Raw genomic sequence first — 18,811 nt, forward strand, 5'->3', positions numbered from 1 at the left:
CTTAGTCAGTGATGTAAACTCATCCTTGGCTAGGGACACGATATCGTTTCATAAGTGAATCTGTGATCGTTGCACCTTAACACACATCAAAGTTGTTTAGCTTGTTACATTTGATTCCACTAAACTATAAAGTATTTTTTATGACTGTGCTGAGTGTTGTGATTCACACTAATTTCAAATGAATATAAAAACACAGACGCAGACTCAGGTTGACGAACTTGAAGTTACTTTGTCTAGGAATTATTGTCATTTAAGTGACACAACTTTATTGACTTTTTGTAATCTTGTCTAGAATTATATTTAAATATCATCTAAGATGTGGAAAGTAAGTTTTGCTACTCTTTAATTGTACTTTTCTTTTTATATCCTACATTTATTTTATAGCTATAGTTACTTGTTTTCAGATTAAGAAGCTAAAAAACCTATATGAGCATATTAAAGATACATTGTTTGTTATCAGTGCACAATAAATGAAACCACTCAATAGTATAAATGGGCAGAATCAGTTCCACCAATTCTTGTTACATGTTAATGCATAGGTAATAATAATCAATAATAATAATAATAATAATAATTATATTATTATATATTAATATACAATAATAAAGGGTGTATTATATAATAATGTAACACTTACCAAGGCCATACTAGTTTTAATTTTATACTTGAAGCAATTAACACTTTTACTTACAATTCTACTTCTTTAGCATTTTGATTGTAAGACTCACTGGTTTACATAATTCAGTGTGCATTTTCCCACAGTTCTGTTCTGAATTTTCAAGCATTCATTTATATTTTTTGCCAAAACCAATGGACAATTCAGATTAATCAGATTAATAACAGCTGTGTGAACAGCTTTTGCCCCTGAGACAACCACGGAGGTAACAACTCCTCAAAGTGTTCATACAGTATTTACACGTTGCTGGTGGCTTTATGTTTTAAGGTCTCCAGTGCTGTACTTTGTTTGAATATGTGTGTCTCTTATGAGAGTTACGAGCAGCGAGGAGGTAGAGAGAGAGACGGACAGAGCGTGATGAAAGGAGCAAGAGAGATAGAGAGAGAGAGAGAGAGAGAGAGAGAGAGAGAGAGTAGGGTGACAGCTGTACCTGCCTGAGAGGACAGGGATTCTAACACACACTAGGCTTCTCATACCATCGTCCCTAGCTCTTCAAGATATCATCTCTTCCTCAGAAACTTCATTCCTAAGAGTCCACTGCTGTAGTTTTTTTATCAGGATGCTCACAGTGTTAATCTAAATGTCTGCATCCTTCTATTCATTCACAACAGTAAGAGTTGGAGCTGTTTGGAAACTTGATGGCTTACCTGCTTTTCTGCTGTAGGATAGTTGTCAGGAAGGCGTTTTTGTTGTTGTTTTTTTGATCAAGTAGCGGCTCCCTATCCGTCCTGTTGAGACAAGTCTTCCTTTAACTCAGAGGACATATGGCAGGTGAGGATGCCGAGACGAGCAGAGGACCACAGGCTCAGTGCGAAGGTCAACAGGGCCCGGCTCTTGAGGACGGCGTCTGAGCTCAGTGTCGTCCCAATGCCAAACTGTTAGTCCACACAGGGGGCACGAAAAGAAATGCAGGGGCATCACAAGAGAGTGTCCCCCGCCCCCACAGCCCTCCCTTCTGTCTCTCCTCCTCCATCTCCTCCTCTTCCTCCCACTCCCCCTTTCTTCTTACATCCCTGGTGCTCTATTTTTTGCTGGGAAGCATTCTTCGGCAACGGGAGGGGAAGTGGAATTGTTTTCTGGGATCAATGGCAATTCCGCTCCGAGTAAACTTTCAGAGTGCTCTTATTTACTGTGTGGTCCTTTATCTTTACAGCTCTCTTGTCTGTGCTGTGTTCAGTGCCAGGCACGGCGAAGCTCCTATGATGCAAAAACGTTTTTAAGTAGTACATAAAAATATTAAACTCTATATTGTCTTGTTTTGTTCCATTTATTCTGAAGTAAGTTCAAGCAAAAACAGTGAAAAAGAATGATATTAATCTATTAAAAAGTGATTCATGTTCATTTTAGAGATTCCCAGTAATTGCGATTCCTAATAACACAGAAGAAACATTCATAAAGTCAAGTGTTAAGGACTTGGTGGAAATACTGTACCTGCTTTGTTCATCTGTTTGTCTTTCTGGCCTCACTCCTCTAAAAAGGAACCAGCACGATGCCTGAAACCACTTGCTGAAGTTTGGGATGCGAACAAGGAGTCAAAGACAAAACTCAAAGAGCTCATCCTCCTCCTCTTTCCTTCCTCCTTTTCTTTTCTGCCATGTGGGGTGTGAATTTTAACCCATGACAATCTCTCTGCTCCGCAGCCTGCCTGCAGTATGCTGCATTATGTAATGGGAATGCTTTTGGTTTGATTTCTCCTTGCTGAAGGCTGAAGGACCGACATGCATTTCAATGGCTATAATTATGTGGTGAGGGCAAACTGTATTAGCACTCACACGGACAGACAACTCTAACGTACGTTCAATGATGTGACTTTAATGCTACATTTGCATCGTTCTTTGAGTTAAATATGTCTTCTTCTTATGGTGTGTAAAATTCACTCTTTATCCTATTTAAGTTTTTTAACTCTAAAGGAATAATTCGACAATTCACATTTTATGAAATACGTTTGTAGGCTTCTGAAAAATTCATTGCCGTAATTTAATTTAAGTTTTAAATATTTGTAAATTGTTCCCCGGTTACGTTTTATTTTTTATAATATTACAAAAACATTTCTAATCAAGGTCAGCAGAAGTCTGCAGAGAGAGAAGGGCTGAGGTGGATGGATGGATGGATGGATGGATGGATGGATGGATGGATGGATGGATGGATGGATGGATGGATAGATGCATGGGTCACAAAAAACACAGACTTTCACCCAGAAGACCGTCGTGTCCCGTGTGAAACCAAAACGCAATGTTGTTATTTGTACTTTTTACCAGTGATGCTTATATTGTTATATATTCTTATATTCACTCTGTGAGTCTGTGTTTTATCATGCCAAAATGTGAGGTGTATGTCTGTCCAATACTGTCCTTACCGTTATTGTGTAGTTGAGATCAAAATGAAGGTCAAGGTGGAAGATGAGTGTGGTCCCAGCAAGTATGGAAGAAGGTTGGAAGGAAGTAGAGAGAGGGCTAGTCCCTCTACCCCCATTTTACCCCAATGCAATTAAGTTGTATGAAAACATCATTTTGGTTGAGATAAGAGCATTGGTACCACTTTCATGTTTGTCTTGTACTGCCAGAAGCTGTTTAGCTTAGCTTAGCACTAAGATTGGAGACAGTGACAGTATGAAAACTAATCCAAACCACAACGTTTCCCTAATTTTAACCAGTCAGTTATATTAACTAAACTTTCACCATACCTTAACCCAGGAGGCCATGGTTTGTGTCCCTTTCATGTCACGTACATACACCACACTCACAATCTTTTTCCTAACCCTAACCAAGCGCTGTAACACACCAAGCAGCAGCGTAGTGGAGCCGGGGGCGAGCTGCCATGCAATGTCTATGAAAACCTGCAGCAGTGAACTAAAAGTTGGGTCCTGTGACTCGTGATACATGTTAACTTATGTTTCCAATGAATTTCTTTGCACTTGAAAAACATGAACACGACTCTCGGCCACATAAAAATGTAATTATTAATGTATTATATGAACAGTATATTGTTACTTTAGTGCAATAAAAGATAACCCGTTATAGCTCTTTATCCAATTTTCTTCTCCCTGAGGATGTCATGGCCTAATCAAGGGTCTGAATGGTTAAATTCTCCTCTCCAACAAATGTGCCTTTGACCACGAAGCAGAGAAAATGTTTAAGCATGTATTAATAGCAGGAGAAACCAAACCAACCAGGATCTCATGACAAACTCATCTCTGGCCAGAAAATATGACGCTGCTACCTCATCTCTGCTGCATCCTTCCAGTTATATTTCATCTGGTAATCTGTCATAGTACTTGTTATTCATCCAGGTCTTTCTTGCTCTAACAAGACAAAATTAAGCCTATTTCCTGAAGCATCTTAAAAAGAAGTTGCCAGTTGTCAGTAAGAATGTTAAGAGTTTCCTTAAACAAAAGCCCATGGAGCACCTAACATCCCCTCAGGCCTCAGTCAGCATCACTGCTTAATGGAGTGTTTGAAGGGATGGAAAAGTTGTTGCTAATTCCTAATCACATAGCGTTCCTCAGTTTAAAGTCTACTCTGATGTTTCCATGCTCATCAGGGTGGATTTAGAAGTGGAACACCATTCATAAGGATAACAGCATGAAGCGATTTGTAACAAAGAAGTGATGTTCCACAACTTCACTTAATCTCATCATTTATAGCTTCTTGACAGAGCTAGGATGAAGTCTGAATGTGTGGGTGTGTGTGTGTGTGTGTGTGTGTGTGTGTGTGTGTGTGTGTGTGTGTGTGTGTGTGTGTTACAAAGAGATCAAGAGCAAAAGAAGGGTCGGGAGACAACAAGTGTGTGTTTATGTGTGCCCCTGTGCATGAATGCAGTGTGGGTGTACTTGAGTGTTTGATGATGGAAAAAGCCCACGCTGCCAGGATGCATTAATGTAAACCGCCCCACCCGCCCACCAGCCTGACCCCTGCTCGTGATTGAACCCATTTCAGCCTTGCCTCACTCACGTCTGAGGGAAGCCAAGCTTGATGGACACGTGCTCCTGCCGAATGCCATCAAACAAACTCATGTGCACCCTTCAATTCATCTCTGTAATCCCCTGATGGATGCTAATATGACAGTAAAATATAGCATGGAACTCCAGAGTGGGAATGGGCTGAGATGGGAAACTCAAGGTTGTTTTAGTTGCACATACTCACAGTTATATACGATATGTCAACACAAACTTTTTCCGCCACAGACAGCACTGGCGTGTTGCGTTGACTGGTGACGTGGTCACATACCTTCTTTTGAGTTTTATTTATATATTTAGGCCTTTCTCCCACTCTTCTTTACTCATATTTGCTCTGCACATTTGTCTTCTGTTAACCATTCTCCCTTTTAATATGTATTACATATGATACATGCTTGTCTGTACAATACGCTACCATACAATACAATATTATTTATCAGTTGCAGAGGCTTCAAGTTCACTTTACTTTCATTAAACAAAATATTATGGTTAAATGTCCTGTATTTCTACTAGAACATGTTTACATGCTTTAATGTTAAAAAGAAAGAAAGGATTTATCTCATATCTCTTTTTCTATATTCTCCCTCTGTCTGAAACACTCTTTAAGACCCTCTCCCTACGTCCAGTCTGCTCTGATTGGTCAGAGTTTCCAGGTCTTCCACATCTACGCTCTTGGCATCTCTCCCCCGTAATTGCAGCAGAAGAATGGCACTGTAGCGGCACCTTCTACATAGCATAGTTACAACGTGTACATTTCTCTGTGGATAGATTGTTTTGATACTTCCACAGCATTTATCTAGCACCTCAACCTGCTTTACAATAACAAAGACATGGAAATGTTACTTTTTACGGGAACGTTAATGCTCAAGTACTTGATAGAACTTGAGGCTACGACATTCTAAATAGACTTTATAGGATTCGAATGGCTCTACGAATGGTTCATAAATAATATATTGATGCTAACTTAATAATAAGTCATCTATAAGGCCAAGGGTTTGTTGCCAGGATGTGAAAAGTCCATTTGGTTGATGGATATCCTCATCCGGCACATTTTGCTTTGCCTCGTCTCTTTTCTAGGTCGTTTGACCACAAAGCTACAGCTCAACTGAAGCATAATTTATTTATTTACAGCTTTTTAACATTTTAAATGATGGACGTAACAGAGTATTGGGAATCGAGTGAATTGTCCATTGGCCTTCTGAACAATAGCAAGGACAATATTGGTGGTGTTTTTATTATTTTAACTACCCTATACCCTGTCTGTGGACTGCCAAGGGAACTCTTTTCAGCCGTGGATGATACACATATTGTGTGTCAGTGAGTACTCATGGCAGCAGGACGGTATATGTGGGATTTACTAATAGGAAAATGCTGTATGTAAGAACATGTCACCCAGTCCTACAGTGCAGCTCACAGTTGTGTTTTCAATCATTTTTGGGCAACAATGGAGCTCTAAGGCACAGAGGAATAAATTATATCAGGCATAGGCGATACTCATTAGGATCATTTAATTACCAACAAATGGTACATAAGTGTTGACTTGGTATCAGTGTAAAAGAACATACAACACCATCAATCCTTGCCCTCATCTTATCACCATTTTTACCATTCAAACCAGGTTATAATTAAAGCGGTGCTGCTCTGTTGACAAGCCGACACAGAGCAGAGAGCCCGTGCTCACGGCAGCAAATGATTGTCTGTGCTGTTTGCTCATATTAGGGTGACAAGGCTTTGAGCCAACAGGTGAGGGATTTGGAGACATGGCACAAGGTCAGTCATTGGTCATGTATTTTAGACTTCTGTAACTTTAGACTGCAACACTGTCTACAGATTTAGACTGTTTCTATATTGCTTTCTCACCAGCTGACCTCTGACCCTGCCTGAATCACGGCCCCAGACTGGAGGCACTGGCTAATGAAGAGCTTGTGAAGGCATATATGGGTCACACATACTTTACTGTCTGTGACCCACATATGCCAGGTCTCCATCTCTTCTTTGTGAAGCTTCCTCAATACTCCCAAGACATTTGAAAGCACATTTTATGGTTGCATTTACCCTTAGTGGCCAAATAAATCTAATTTTATGACTACACGGTATTGATAAGTGTTTCGTCCCTCATATGTTATTACGATTTGGTGGCTATGGCTCAGGAGAGGAGGTAGAGCGATCGTCCACCAACTGGAAGGTTTGTGGTTTGATCCCTGGCCCCATGTAGTCTACATGTTAAAGTGTCCTTGGGCAACACTTGGGGTTCAGTGTGTGTTTTAATGTGTATCCTTAAGTCCCTTGCACACCAAGTCTATGCTTTTCATGTTTTCTGTCTTCCGAAAAAAAAAATCATCACACCCTGCGTCCAATGTGTTTTATTTTTCTTGTTATTATTCTGGCCAAAAATTTGCAAAATGTGACGAAATGGAGTTATCAAGAAGTGCTCTAGAGCACCGACGCCACTGTGTAATATTTCATTTGTTTCATTTATTTAACGATCAGTACCATCCCCACTACAATCACCTGCCATAATCTTTAAAATCTCTATATTCTTTTATGTTGTAAAGTATGAGTAAGCTTTGTATGTACGCTGGAACTGAATTGTGACAGAACTCTATGAAGGCTTTCAAAAACAGAGGAAACCGTTTCCAACATCAACAACATTAATGGTGGATTAAAGTTTCGGGATTCCGTGTGTAAACGCGATTGACCAAACTTAAGGTTGAATTTACTTTTTAAACATTCGACAATTTCGGGCTAGATTTGGTGTACAAAAGCTTGTGCACTGTGATACACACATTTCTTCATCTAAAGAGTTCTCTGCTTTTCCCAAAGGCTTAGTAAAAAGCTGAGGTATGTCCTAGTGACAATAATAGCTGAATTCCATTTAGCTGTTTCAGGGTCCTGGTATTGTGCATGCTGGCTCACTGTCACAGCTACATGGGACACAGCAGAGCCATCCGTAATGTCATTAGTAATACCTGTGCTTTCTATGACAAGTCAAACAAGAACCTGTTGGCCTCAAGTATCCAGTTGGCTGGGCTGAAAATAAAACCTATCAATGTCTTTATTCTGAAAGTTTTTATAAGATTACTGTGTTTCTTTGTGCAGAGTCAGTAGCTGATGGTTTAACAAAATGAAAGCAAACAAAGCCTTGTCAGTTCCTCCCCCGCCCTTCTAAGAACAAGGTTATCAAGATATGGAGAAAGCCGAAGGAAACACGGACTCTTAATGCCATATTTTCCTTCCATCACCACTACGGAGTTACAGCATCCCAGTGTGGAGCCGTAGAAGAAGGAGCGGCCTAAACAAATGCAGGAAGAGGGATATCTACGAGACCTCTCACCCAAGACAACCAACTAACTCAGACATGAGGACAGACGAGTGCTGTGTGTGTACACGCAGGCCTGTGGACAGATTGACTTTGTCCACCGTATAAGTTTTATGTCTGCGCGATGATTGAAGACAGACAAGGGGTGTATGTGTGTTTATGTGCCCACCATACATCCTTGAAAACAAACAGTGAACGAAAGGGCCGTATTGTTCATCGGGTCCAGCAGACGTGCGACTTGTAATCACAGGCCAAGGGCAACGAAAAGGCCATTCAGGCTTTCAATGCAGCCTCTTCCTCCCCGCTGAACCTTTGATTGGAATTATTCTAAATCAAACAAATAAACATTCATGGGGCAGTTTTACAGCTGATTTGACAAAAAAAAAAAAAAAAAAGAATCATGATAAGTGTTGTTTGTATTTTTTGGGGGAGTTCAGCATGTTTTCTGTCTTATATAAACTTTACTACAGCATATGTTTTATGACTTCCTGTTGGTCCTGGTCATTGTTAAAGTGACTCTGCTTCATTTGAGGAAGCAACATTATGTTATAAATCATTTATCTTACCCTCTGAACGTGTGTGAGAAACTCTTGTGGGTGTTTGCTGGTGGATGGTTGACCGTGTGTGCAGGCACTCCTATCCGCAGATAACATTGTATTGGGCGGCTGGCTGACTTTGGGGACCTGCAGGCATGAAATCATCCTGTGTCGGGACATGTGTTCCCTCGATAGAGACAAGGAGGGTGTAACCCTCCTCTGAAATCTACCTCCAGCACTTCAGGCAGCTCTTCCTGTCCTGAGCAACTCGAATACTCACACTGCATTTCCCAGGAACCTTAGTCACCCTTCATGCAGTTTTATCCAAAAATCTCTCAGTAATTTTCCTCCTCCTTTTGTTTTCTTACTAGTTTATGAGAACTTTAACACCTGACTCCTTCCCAGCACCAGTGTATGGAGTACCAGTGAGTAATTAGGTTTATCCTATAAAAGCACCTGAACACTTGAAGCAGTTATAATCAATATTACTTTATTAACATGGCCATTGTATGTGGAAATGACCCCTGTAAAAGCAGATTATTCTTTCTGAGGTAAAATATTATACAGGAAAAAATCTGTCAGTTTATCAACAGGCTCAAACAGCAAAGTATAGTTCTATATCTAAAATGAATGCACACATTACATTTGAAGTAAGGGTCATTACGGTTAACATTAAGGAAATCACAAAGTTGATTAGTCAGGCTGTGGGAAAGAGGAAAAAAACAAACACCAAGAATCATAAAACAATGCAAATATCCAGGCGTCCAAGAGAGGAGGTCTGTTAACTTCCTGCCTGTCTCCAACCATCATCTCAACCCCTCAGTAGTCATCTGGAACTTCAGTCCCTCTCATCCAGCTTCTAATATTCAGGCAGAACCTACATCCTCCCTCCATTAACACCTCCCGTCTGCCCTCCACCTACCCCTACTCTATTGTGTGCACATTGATTCTCCTCTCCCTCCCATGGTGCCCGGCGTTACACGGAGAGGAAGCTGCCTTTCCACTTCCTTCTGCACTGGTGAGAACAATTCATGCCTCGTCTCTCACCCCCGTCTCTCCCTCTCATAAACCCAGACTACATGAAGCTGCCAGGTTATATGGTCTGACGGAAGGTCTGGACCTGTAAAACTGAGGGATTTATGTAAAGACCTCAATCTGTCTGTCACGTAAACATCAACTATGTCTCCAGAAGAGACAAAATAGTTCTGGGAAAGTGGACACAAATTATGAACTACAGCAGCTTTTTTAGTATTATAATGTGTGAGACCAACATGTTACAGGTGTTGTTGGTCCTCTTTTGCTCTGCGCTGCCTTAGGGTGTACAGAAAGTAATAAACTAATAGTTATAATAAATTATATTTATGGAGCAGTTTTAAGAACAAAAAAGGGAAGTTAGTTGCTTTACAACATAACAATGAAAGCAATAGTATGATGATATTAATAATTGTATTGAATATGATCATTTAAAATGAGGGAAATCTCAATGATTATCGAGGCTTAAATTAAGGTTTGAATTAATGAATGAAAGATTTACAAACAGGAATAAAAGTATGTTGTATTAAATATTACAAATAACTGGAATCTGGAACTTAGGGTCCGTGAATTCATGGATAATTAGACTTAACTGTAGAACCGAAGGGAAATAAAAACAAAAAACAAAGATTGGGTAGGTTATAACAAAGTTTTACCACACACACTTTAATGTAACGTATTTCCCCATAATCATGGGGAACAGGCAAGGTTTCATCTTACCACTAGGAGGACTCTTAAATAGCCCTTAAAGTTCCTAGATAAGACTGTCTCCCTCTAAACCTGATCACAAACGTTTAGTAAGAAATTGGACAAATTCTTGAGGCACGGTCACACATTCACCTCCCGTTTACTTCCATTCTATGCGAATGGCGATGGCCTGTTATCTGCATTTGGGTACAAGTGATCATGCCTTTGAGCTAAAAGCCACTGCTATGGATGAGGTCATGTTTCAAGAAATTGTGATTGGCTGTTCTGGGTCTCTGTCAGTAAATTCTTGAGAGAACTACTGTAGGAGTTATGTTGCCATATCCAAAAAAAGTTGTAGGCTAAGTGTTACTGATATAACATGAAACAAGAGAATAAGGTACAAGTGCAGCTAATCGTAGCCTTACTTGCTTGTTAACAATTACCTGGCATTTGTGTAAGAAGCCTCGTAACTATCAGAGCACAATGACCATGGATGATGGTGACAAGTGCAAAAGCAAATGAAAATCAAACGGGATGCACAAAGCAGCTTTTACTTCTTACCCAACTTGTGCATGAAAAGAAGGACATTATTAAACGAAAATTCAGTCAGGACAACTGCAAAAGTCAAAAAAGATGCGTGGGAAATATATTCCTGCCCAGTTTCCTTCTTTTAAGACTCCTAAATCAGCAAGTTAGCAGCTACTGTTGAGATGTTTTGTGAATATGGACCCAGGTCTTTTGTAATGATTTAAAGTCACAGTTTGGTGGTCACATTTAATGGGGTATCAAATATTGCTCCCAAGGTCCCAGAAAGGCACCCAATAAGCACCAAATCCAAACACATGTTCGGCAAACTTCCCTGGAGGAACATCACAAGCATATGACATCTGAACACCACACTCACACACCCAAACGTACGCACAAGACAATAGTGGCCCCTTTTGACCACCGAGTCCCTGCACAGACACAGGAGGGTGGTGTGCGCTGGTGTTGTAACAGGACATGGAAGCACAAATGCAGGTAGTGAGTCCAAACAGTCCAATCTTCTCACCATTTAAACACACCGCTCTCTTTTGCAATCTTACTAACGATCAGTCTGTATTTAAATCTTCAACAAACTGTCATACAATAGCCGGTGAAAAATATTTACGGAGGAACAAACTTTAATTTCTGAACAACACTTTTTCTTCATAATGACGCATTTTACTTTCTTAGCTCTCTTTTTTTTTGTTTTATGTAGAGTTCTTGTGTGTTTAACAGACCTGGTTATGCAATCCCAAGCTCTAAACTACCTCGTCCCATGAGACTATCGTCTGTCTGAGCAGTTGAGCACAGGTCGGACAGCGGGCTGGTCCAAATTCAACAAATCTGACCTCCTGGACACAATGGTTGAACCCAAGGCCAGCTGGGCAGCACAAATTCTGCCTTTTCAAAAACGCAATGCTATGGTCCAGGACCAGATATGACACATGTGTGTACCTCATTTAGCTCATATGACTCTCTGGGCATATGTGTGAGTAAATATAAAGTATGTATTTAATAAGTGCCATACATTTCGACCTCAGTTTAAGATCACAGTGTCAATCTCCTTAAGTGCAGCTTTTATCAATCTCCTCACCAGTTTCCGTTGGCAGATGCCGAAGCGAGCGTCACCGCTGTTTACTCAGTGAATTTTGGATGCCTTTGCGAATAGTTTCATACTTTCTCACCATCGCGGGAAAGAAACGATGTTTGGTTCTCAGAGGAAATGAGAAATTGCTGTTCACACTTGTGAAAGTGAGAGAAAAAAGGTCTGTGTAAACTGGTAAAACAAAGAAACTTGGTTAATTGTTAGTATCTTGACGTCTAATAGCTCCATTCAAAACAAAAGGAAACGGCTCCAAACAGATGACTCATGAAAAGAGGCTTTGTCACTGAGGCAGTAGGTCACAAAAACACAAAGAGAAATGATAAAGGCAGAAATATGTATGCACTCATGTTTGCCCACTGAACAAACCAGTGATTAGAAACAAGTGGACCTCTGTCTTTAAGCGTAAGCCTTATGCCATTGAGGTCTTAGTGATGTGCTATGTCATGGGACTCAGCGCTGCCCCCAGGTCACATTGTATCTGTCAAGGGCATCACTGATACCATCTCTTTAAACCCGTCGTGAATGCCTTCCTTTTTGTGTATTTGAGACTATGTATGACACAGACAATTAAAATAGTGAGTGAGAAAAAAAGACACAGAAACATCACAAGCGTTTTCATCACAATGCCGTGTGGCAACGTACATTTTAAAGACTATTATTCAAAACAAATCTGTCTCATTTTGTTATAATATATTATAAAAGTATTTTACTCTGGTAAAAGTAGCAATATCTCAACGTAAAAGCACACAATTTACTCTGCTTAAACCAGATTATTTTTTTGATACACGATTCTCACAGGACAGCGGGGCTACAAACATTTGATGAGCTTAAAGAATATAATGCGTTGCTGTAGATTAAACTACCCAACAGCATAGAAAGTAATTAAGCTCATACACATAAATGCATTTTTTAAATTTTGATACTGTTTGATACATTTTGCATTTAATACTTAAATACTTTTTCTAAAAGGGATAGTTGAACTATTTTGAAGTGGGGTTGTATGAGGTACTTATCCATATTCAGTGTATTAGATACAACCGATAACAGTCAGCACCCTGACAGGGACAGCAGTTAAATGTACTTTAGCCACTGAAAAAAGAAAAGAAAAGAAAATTTCAGTTTAAATGTATGGTATATTTATAATATTTTCACTGCTTTACCTTGCCACAGTCAAGGCAGGAAAGATTTGAAAGGAGTACTAAGGTATTGTTTCTATATATTGTATTGTATTGGTCTTTTAATAGAATTTGTTAGAAATAAGAAAAATGTAGAGTAGTGCCAGTCTTATTCTTTAATAATTAAGGTACTGCCTCAGCTACTGTACAATTCTGCTGAGCTTATTTAAGGGGTTTTCTATGAAAGGCCGAGGGGTTTTGCTGCCAGCTAAAAATGCTGAGGTCATACGATACAGAAGTCTTCATGCATTACATGCTTTGAATGTGATTTGAATAATCTATTGAAGCTGTTAGGGGGCATCCTTTACTCTACAGAGGACTTCTAACCAGCAGATTTGAGCCTGTCCACTAATGCAAAGGAGATTCAGACACTCAAAATGGGAGTTAGTTAGTCGTAAGCATCAGATGAAAAGACTCAGCTTACTGAAGTCAGAGTGATTCCTCGCCTTTTCATTAAAGTTTGTTTTTCACTCTCATCCTCTGAGCAGGGGCAGAGCTGGGGGAAAGAGCCCACAGTACACACTATCAACTGCCACTAAGTGAATGCCAGCAAAACGGTGCAAATATACCATAACTTCCCTTTCAAAAGATGCAGTGTGAATGGAGTTTGCCTGCAGTTTGGAACAGCCACTCCCCCCGTGCTGCATTTGCTGATAACACCCACTGTTGTCCCCTTGACAAGATCCCTCATTGTGGCCAAACCAGAAACACCCCTGCAGAGGACTGAATCCAGAACTCTGAAACTGTCAGAAACTACCCCTGTACCTTCATAATATATATAGAAAGGTATGCATCTCTTTAGAAGAGGACATCATTACATGCTCAGCCTGGCACATGAGTTAAAAAAAAAGGTTATTTTCAGGACAAAAACTGACTCGTCCCTCAAGCTCTTTTTCCTCAGGGAGTGATGGGAGATGATCATTGTGAGAGAGGTTATGAGGAGGCCAAAACTAACCATGTGACAAAATCACATAATGCATGATGTTGGATGAAATACGTGTCTTAAATTGCAACACATTTAGAAGGTCGTTACAACAGTAAGATTTCAGTTACTTCCTTTCTTTCAAAGGCCCTGCAGGAAGCGCGTGGCACCATCGCGCCGTAGGCAGATCGCCGTACGATATGTTTGTTAGCGTGTTAGCATTCTGATTAACGGCCAGTTGGTGCCCTGCTTCGGAGGTCTAATCTGGCCTCACGCCTCACTGCACATGCTCAATAGAGTCCGCACCCTACATCATGACATCATGTCTTTGTGTGAAATCCCAGCGCCATTCACGGGCCCACCGTAGGGCTTAGCATGCAAGCGTCAACTATACCAACACACAGCTCTTTAAAGGGAGTCCCCTGGTCCCCCTGCTCACTGGATACACCCTGATGCCTCCACAGAGCTCTGAACATGGCTTCCATCCTCCGACCCAACGGGCTGAGCCCATGTGCCATCCAGGGCCCGGAGGAGAGCGAGTTATTTGGGCTTTTTGTTGAGGGACATTTTTTATATGAGAAGATATCACTGCTCCTGGATACATGTGGACTATAGTTCACTCAGCTAACATTCACACTGTTGTTCCTGGACGCCATGTCATTCAGATAGAAACTGTCGCAAAAATGATTTGGAGACATTTAACAAGATAGTGCCTCACATTTTTTTTTTTGTTTTTTGCTCTAAGATTACATCATGAATTTGTGAAAAGCTGTGGGATCAGTGAAGCTCAGTGTGGAGGCCAAATCTGCCACTAAACAACAGATCAGAGAGCAGACATCAAGGGGTGGACTTTCCAGTTCACCAGCCCAGTGATGTCACCTAGGACAGAGAGCGCTATTGGTTGAGAGACAGCAAGGCTTGGCCGTAATAAGATGGGCAGAGCGCAGATACATCCATAAAAGGAGTGATGACCTCTGTTGATTATTGATTGTTGATATTGACCAATAATACATGCACCGTGCGGCCTGTAGTATGAGGTCACCTCCATTGTCCATGAAATGTATTGAATAAATAAAAGGTGCTTTATTTCTCTCTTTACCTTTTTTATTCCTAAGAAATGTCAATATTGCCTGTAAATGAATGATTTATTTTATATATGGTAAATAGTCACATATCCTTTAAAACAGAATGGATGCCATGGATCATACCGCCTTAAATAGCAACAAACCATTGTTTTCCTTTCAGACTAAATACCAATTCTAAATGAACAAAAAACGTAACATTATTTTCTAAATTCTAATAAAAAGTACAAGTTAAAACCATGTTGAATTTAAGCGTTATATGTGAGTTTTGGATAGTTCAAAGCTGGAAATATCATATTGAAGGCAAACCAGACCTCAAAGAAAACCACATTGTTCAAACTTCATCGAGTCCTGGGAATACGAAACAACTGTGGAACCTGGAAATTAGCTTGTGCGAAGGGAAATGAGTTGAGTTGTGTGACAATAAACAAACTGTCTGTTTCAGACTGCCATGTAATTGTTTTGTTCCTTCCTTTTAATTTGGTACATCAGTGTTAAACTGGGAGAACATGTTTTCAACAGTTTGGATAACAGACAAACAAAAGCTTTCCTCAAATAAACTTTTCCAAAGTCCAAGTGTGGTTTATAATGAAAGTGATAAATGTTGGCACAAAGAAATAACATTATGTAAGGCTCTGTATTTCCACACAGTGTGTAGTATTCTGGTGGATGTAACAACAGCATAAAGTTCTCAATTTGCTGAGACTCATATTAAAACATATGGACACAGAATAACTTCTGTTGGATGTTAATAAAGCTTCATTTTTCATCTTAAAACGATCGACAACATTAACGTAAAAATGGGACTGGGCGGAAAGTTTAACAAACAAGCCAAAACAACCAGTAATAATAACAGGAACCTGCACTCAAACACATGTTCAAACTAGTTTCAAATATGATCAGCAGTGATGTGTTTTGATGAATGGGTGCATGCACTTGTTAGATACTATAAAAGCATGGTTTTATAATACAAAATCGTATTCAATAGATTTTGTATTATTATTCTGTTTCAGCTGGGGGGAAAGGGAAATATTATAATTCTCTATATATGTATTAAAAAATGTATAGTTTCTTTCATCTTTTAAGTTTTGCAAAATTTTCAGTGTATGTGTACAGTTAGTTATTCAATGTTCAGTATTAACTACTGAAAAGTAAACATAATTCATTACATTTTTTTTTAAAAAGCAATAAGATCAACAGGTTAACATTAAACAAAAAATAAAGGCTTTTTATTTTTATGAAAACCTCCTAATTATTGTTTGATTTTTTTTTTACAAGACGAATATAATTAGCCAAATTAAATTAACAATTAAATAATTGGGTTGCATAGGAATAATATTGCGATTATTTGTGTGTTCATATTTTTACACACACAAAAACTATTGAGATGATATATTTAAATATATTTCACATGTCAGTGTGCTCCATCATGTCAGTCAGTCATAAATCAGATGTACAATCAGAAATCCAACAAGAAATCATGTTTGCCCTGAGGCGAGTTCACGAATGAAAGATATTTAGACTGCCCTGTTTAGGCTCCGCGGTAGCTCTTTCTCTGTTCAAGCATCTGTGGAATAATTCAGAGATCAAAGACTGCTGCGAATGTTTTTATTCCCTGAGCTGGGAAAGTTTGACTAACCTCCATAATAGAGACATTTCAGCGTGCGCTTTCGCTCAATGGTTCACATTCTTCACATTCCAGCTAAGTGACACAGATATGATGATACACAAACACAAACACAGAGGTTGACTCAGTTATCTACTAGGTTAAAACTCACATTCGATAACACTATTGATGAACAAGCGAGGTTTTACTTAAAATAAATCAAGGCGCAAATCTGCACTGTTTAGAAAGCACTGCTACAAATAAAACGTGTATTTTTTATATTAGCGTAAGAAAAAAAGCATAATAAACAAAAGTGTGGTCCTGAATAACATGTAACTGGTATTTTTCCTGTGGCCATTAAGATTTGTAAATTCCAAAATTTCCAAAATTGAATCTGGAAATCAGAGGAAAAAACAGGTGAGTGATTTGGGAAAGGAGGAGAGTGAGTCCATTATTGTTTTGGATGTTCAGGAACATACATTTTGCATAAAATAACATCAAAAAATAAAAATTGTTCTGGTGTAAAGAAAATAATTAATGAAAAAAAAAGAATTCTAAAATATTTTTTTCTTCTTTTTGAACTTCTTTAGTAGTACTGTTGCGTCCTGTAACGTCATGCAAAATGGGAACATTTGATAAATAAATGAAACGAGAAAGAACCGGCAACCACCTTCTCTAACCAAACCAAAAAAAGAGTTCCAAAGGCTCAACATTAGAGCATAGATTTGATTTAGTTACATTTACCTACTGCTGCCTGCACTGAATAGCTGACAATGTCCAGTGTCAATACACAAGGACATAAACTCTCCTTCATCCCCGCCTGACCTGCCTCTGCTCTAATGCTGGCCATAGCAGTGCAGCTAGAGGCCCATTAGCTGCTGTTGTTGTTTCATTTACTGTATCTGGGCTTCTACATACGTGTGTGAGGGAATTGCATGCATGGAGTTGGAGTCTCTCTGCTGTGGACTCTGTGCCCCGGCCGTACAGTGTCCATGTTGGTGTGGGAGCCTGAGGCCTGCTCCCATACATCCCCACTCTGGCTCTGTTGATCCTATTGTCTCCTGCGTCACCACACGTCGCCCGGCAAATAAAGGCCGTCTGGCTCCAAGCTTAAATATTGCAGGAAACTAAAAACCAACCATCAGAGCCGATTCATTCACATCTGCTCAGTGGGGCGACAAGGACGGGGCTTTAGGTGGGAAAGAGGGCAGAAAAAAGTTCACTTTTCCCTGCCGGGTGCCAAGAGAACGGGACAGGACTCAACTTCGCCGGAGCCGCAGCTGTGGCAAGTTGCCCATTTGAATACATTTAACCTTTATCATGCCATAAAGAAGAAGGGACTATTTGTTACTTATTGATCTCTCTTTATTGATTTTTATTCGGGAGTCTTTGTGTGGAATTTTTTAAAGAACTAGAAGAAGATAATTTTCGGTATGCACCAATATTAATGTTCAACATAATAAATAGTGTTTACATTGAGAACAAGCAGCCTTCTAAACGATTAAATAAATACCTTGCTAAAATGTTTTTATCTAAAATTTGACCTAATATGTTTTAATCTAATTTTAATGGGAATAGGATGGACTTGAACAATCTTCATAAGTTTGAAAATGTTCAGGTTTTCTCTTAGAATCACATGTGGAAAGCATGAAATTATGGTTTAGAGGATGATTTTTGGCAAGTTTGAGGTCCTACATTGCTCACGTTTGGCACTCTTTATTCTCCTCCCCCTGTCTGCCCTGCCTACCCCACCCTCCCTGTCTGTCTGCACCCTCTGTGTCCCATCCTACCCCACCCTTCATTCTGCAGTGCTACGGACCGATCATGGGTGACTGGAGCTTTCTGGGTAATATTTTAGAGGAAGTTAACGAGCACTCTACGGTGATCGGCCGGGTGTGGCTCACGGTGCTCTTTATCTTCCGTATTCTCATTCTGGGCACGGCGGCGGAGTTTGTGTGGGGCGATGAGCAGTCTGACTATGTCTGCAACACACAGCAGCCTGGATGTGAGAATGTGTGCTACGATGAGGCCTTCCCTATCTCCCATATCCGCCTGTGGGTGCTGCAGATCATCTTTGTGTCCACACCGTCTCTGGTGTACGTAGGTCATGCCGTGCACCATGTCCACATGGAGGAGAAACGCAAGGAACGCGAGGAGGCAGAACTTAGCCGGCAGCAGGAGCTGAGCGAGG

The 18,811-nt window shown here is 39.9% G+C and overlaps 1 protein-coding gene across 1 annotated transcript in view; it reads left to right on the forward strand.

Annotated features, from left to right (window-relative positions):
- Nucleotides 1-18,435: 18,435 nt before the first annotated feature.
- LOC310952920 (gap junction alpha-8 protein-like) overlaps nucleotides 18,436-18,811 on the forward strand; it is a gene marked incomplete at its 3' end in the record, with an annotated part of 1,200 nt that continues 824 nt past the window's right edge. Inside the window, exon 1 of the mRNA XM_083921763.1 lies at nucleotides 18,436-18,811. This exon is cut by the window's right edge and continues 824 nt beyond it. Within this exon, the coding sequence (XP_083777889.1) occupies nucleotides 18,445-18,811 (367 nt within the window). The 5' untranslated portion in view covers nucleotides 18,436-18,444.

The sequence above is a fragment of the Echiichthys vipera genome (genome assembly GCF_963691815.1).
Source record: "Echiichthys vipera genome assembly, chromosome: 10".
Taxonomy (NCBI): domain Eukaryota; kingdom Metazoa; phylum Chordata; class Actinopteri; order Perciformes; family Trachinidae; genus Echiichthys; species Echiichthys vipera.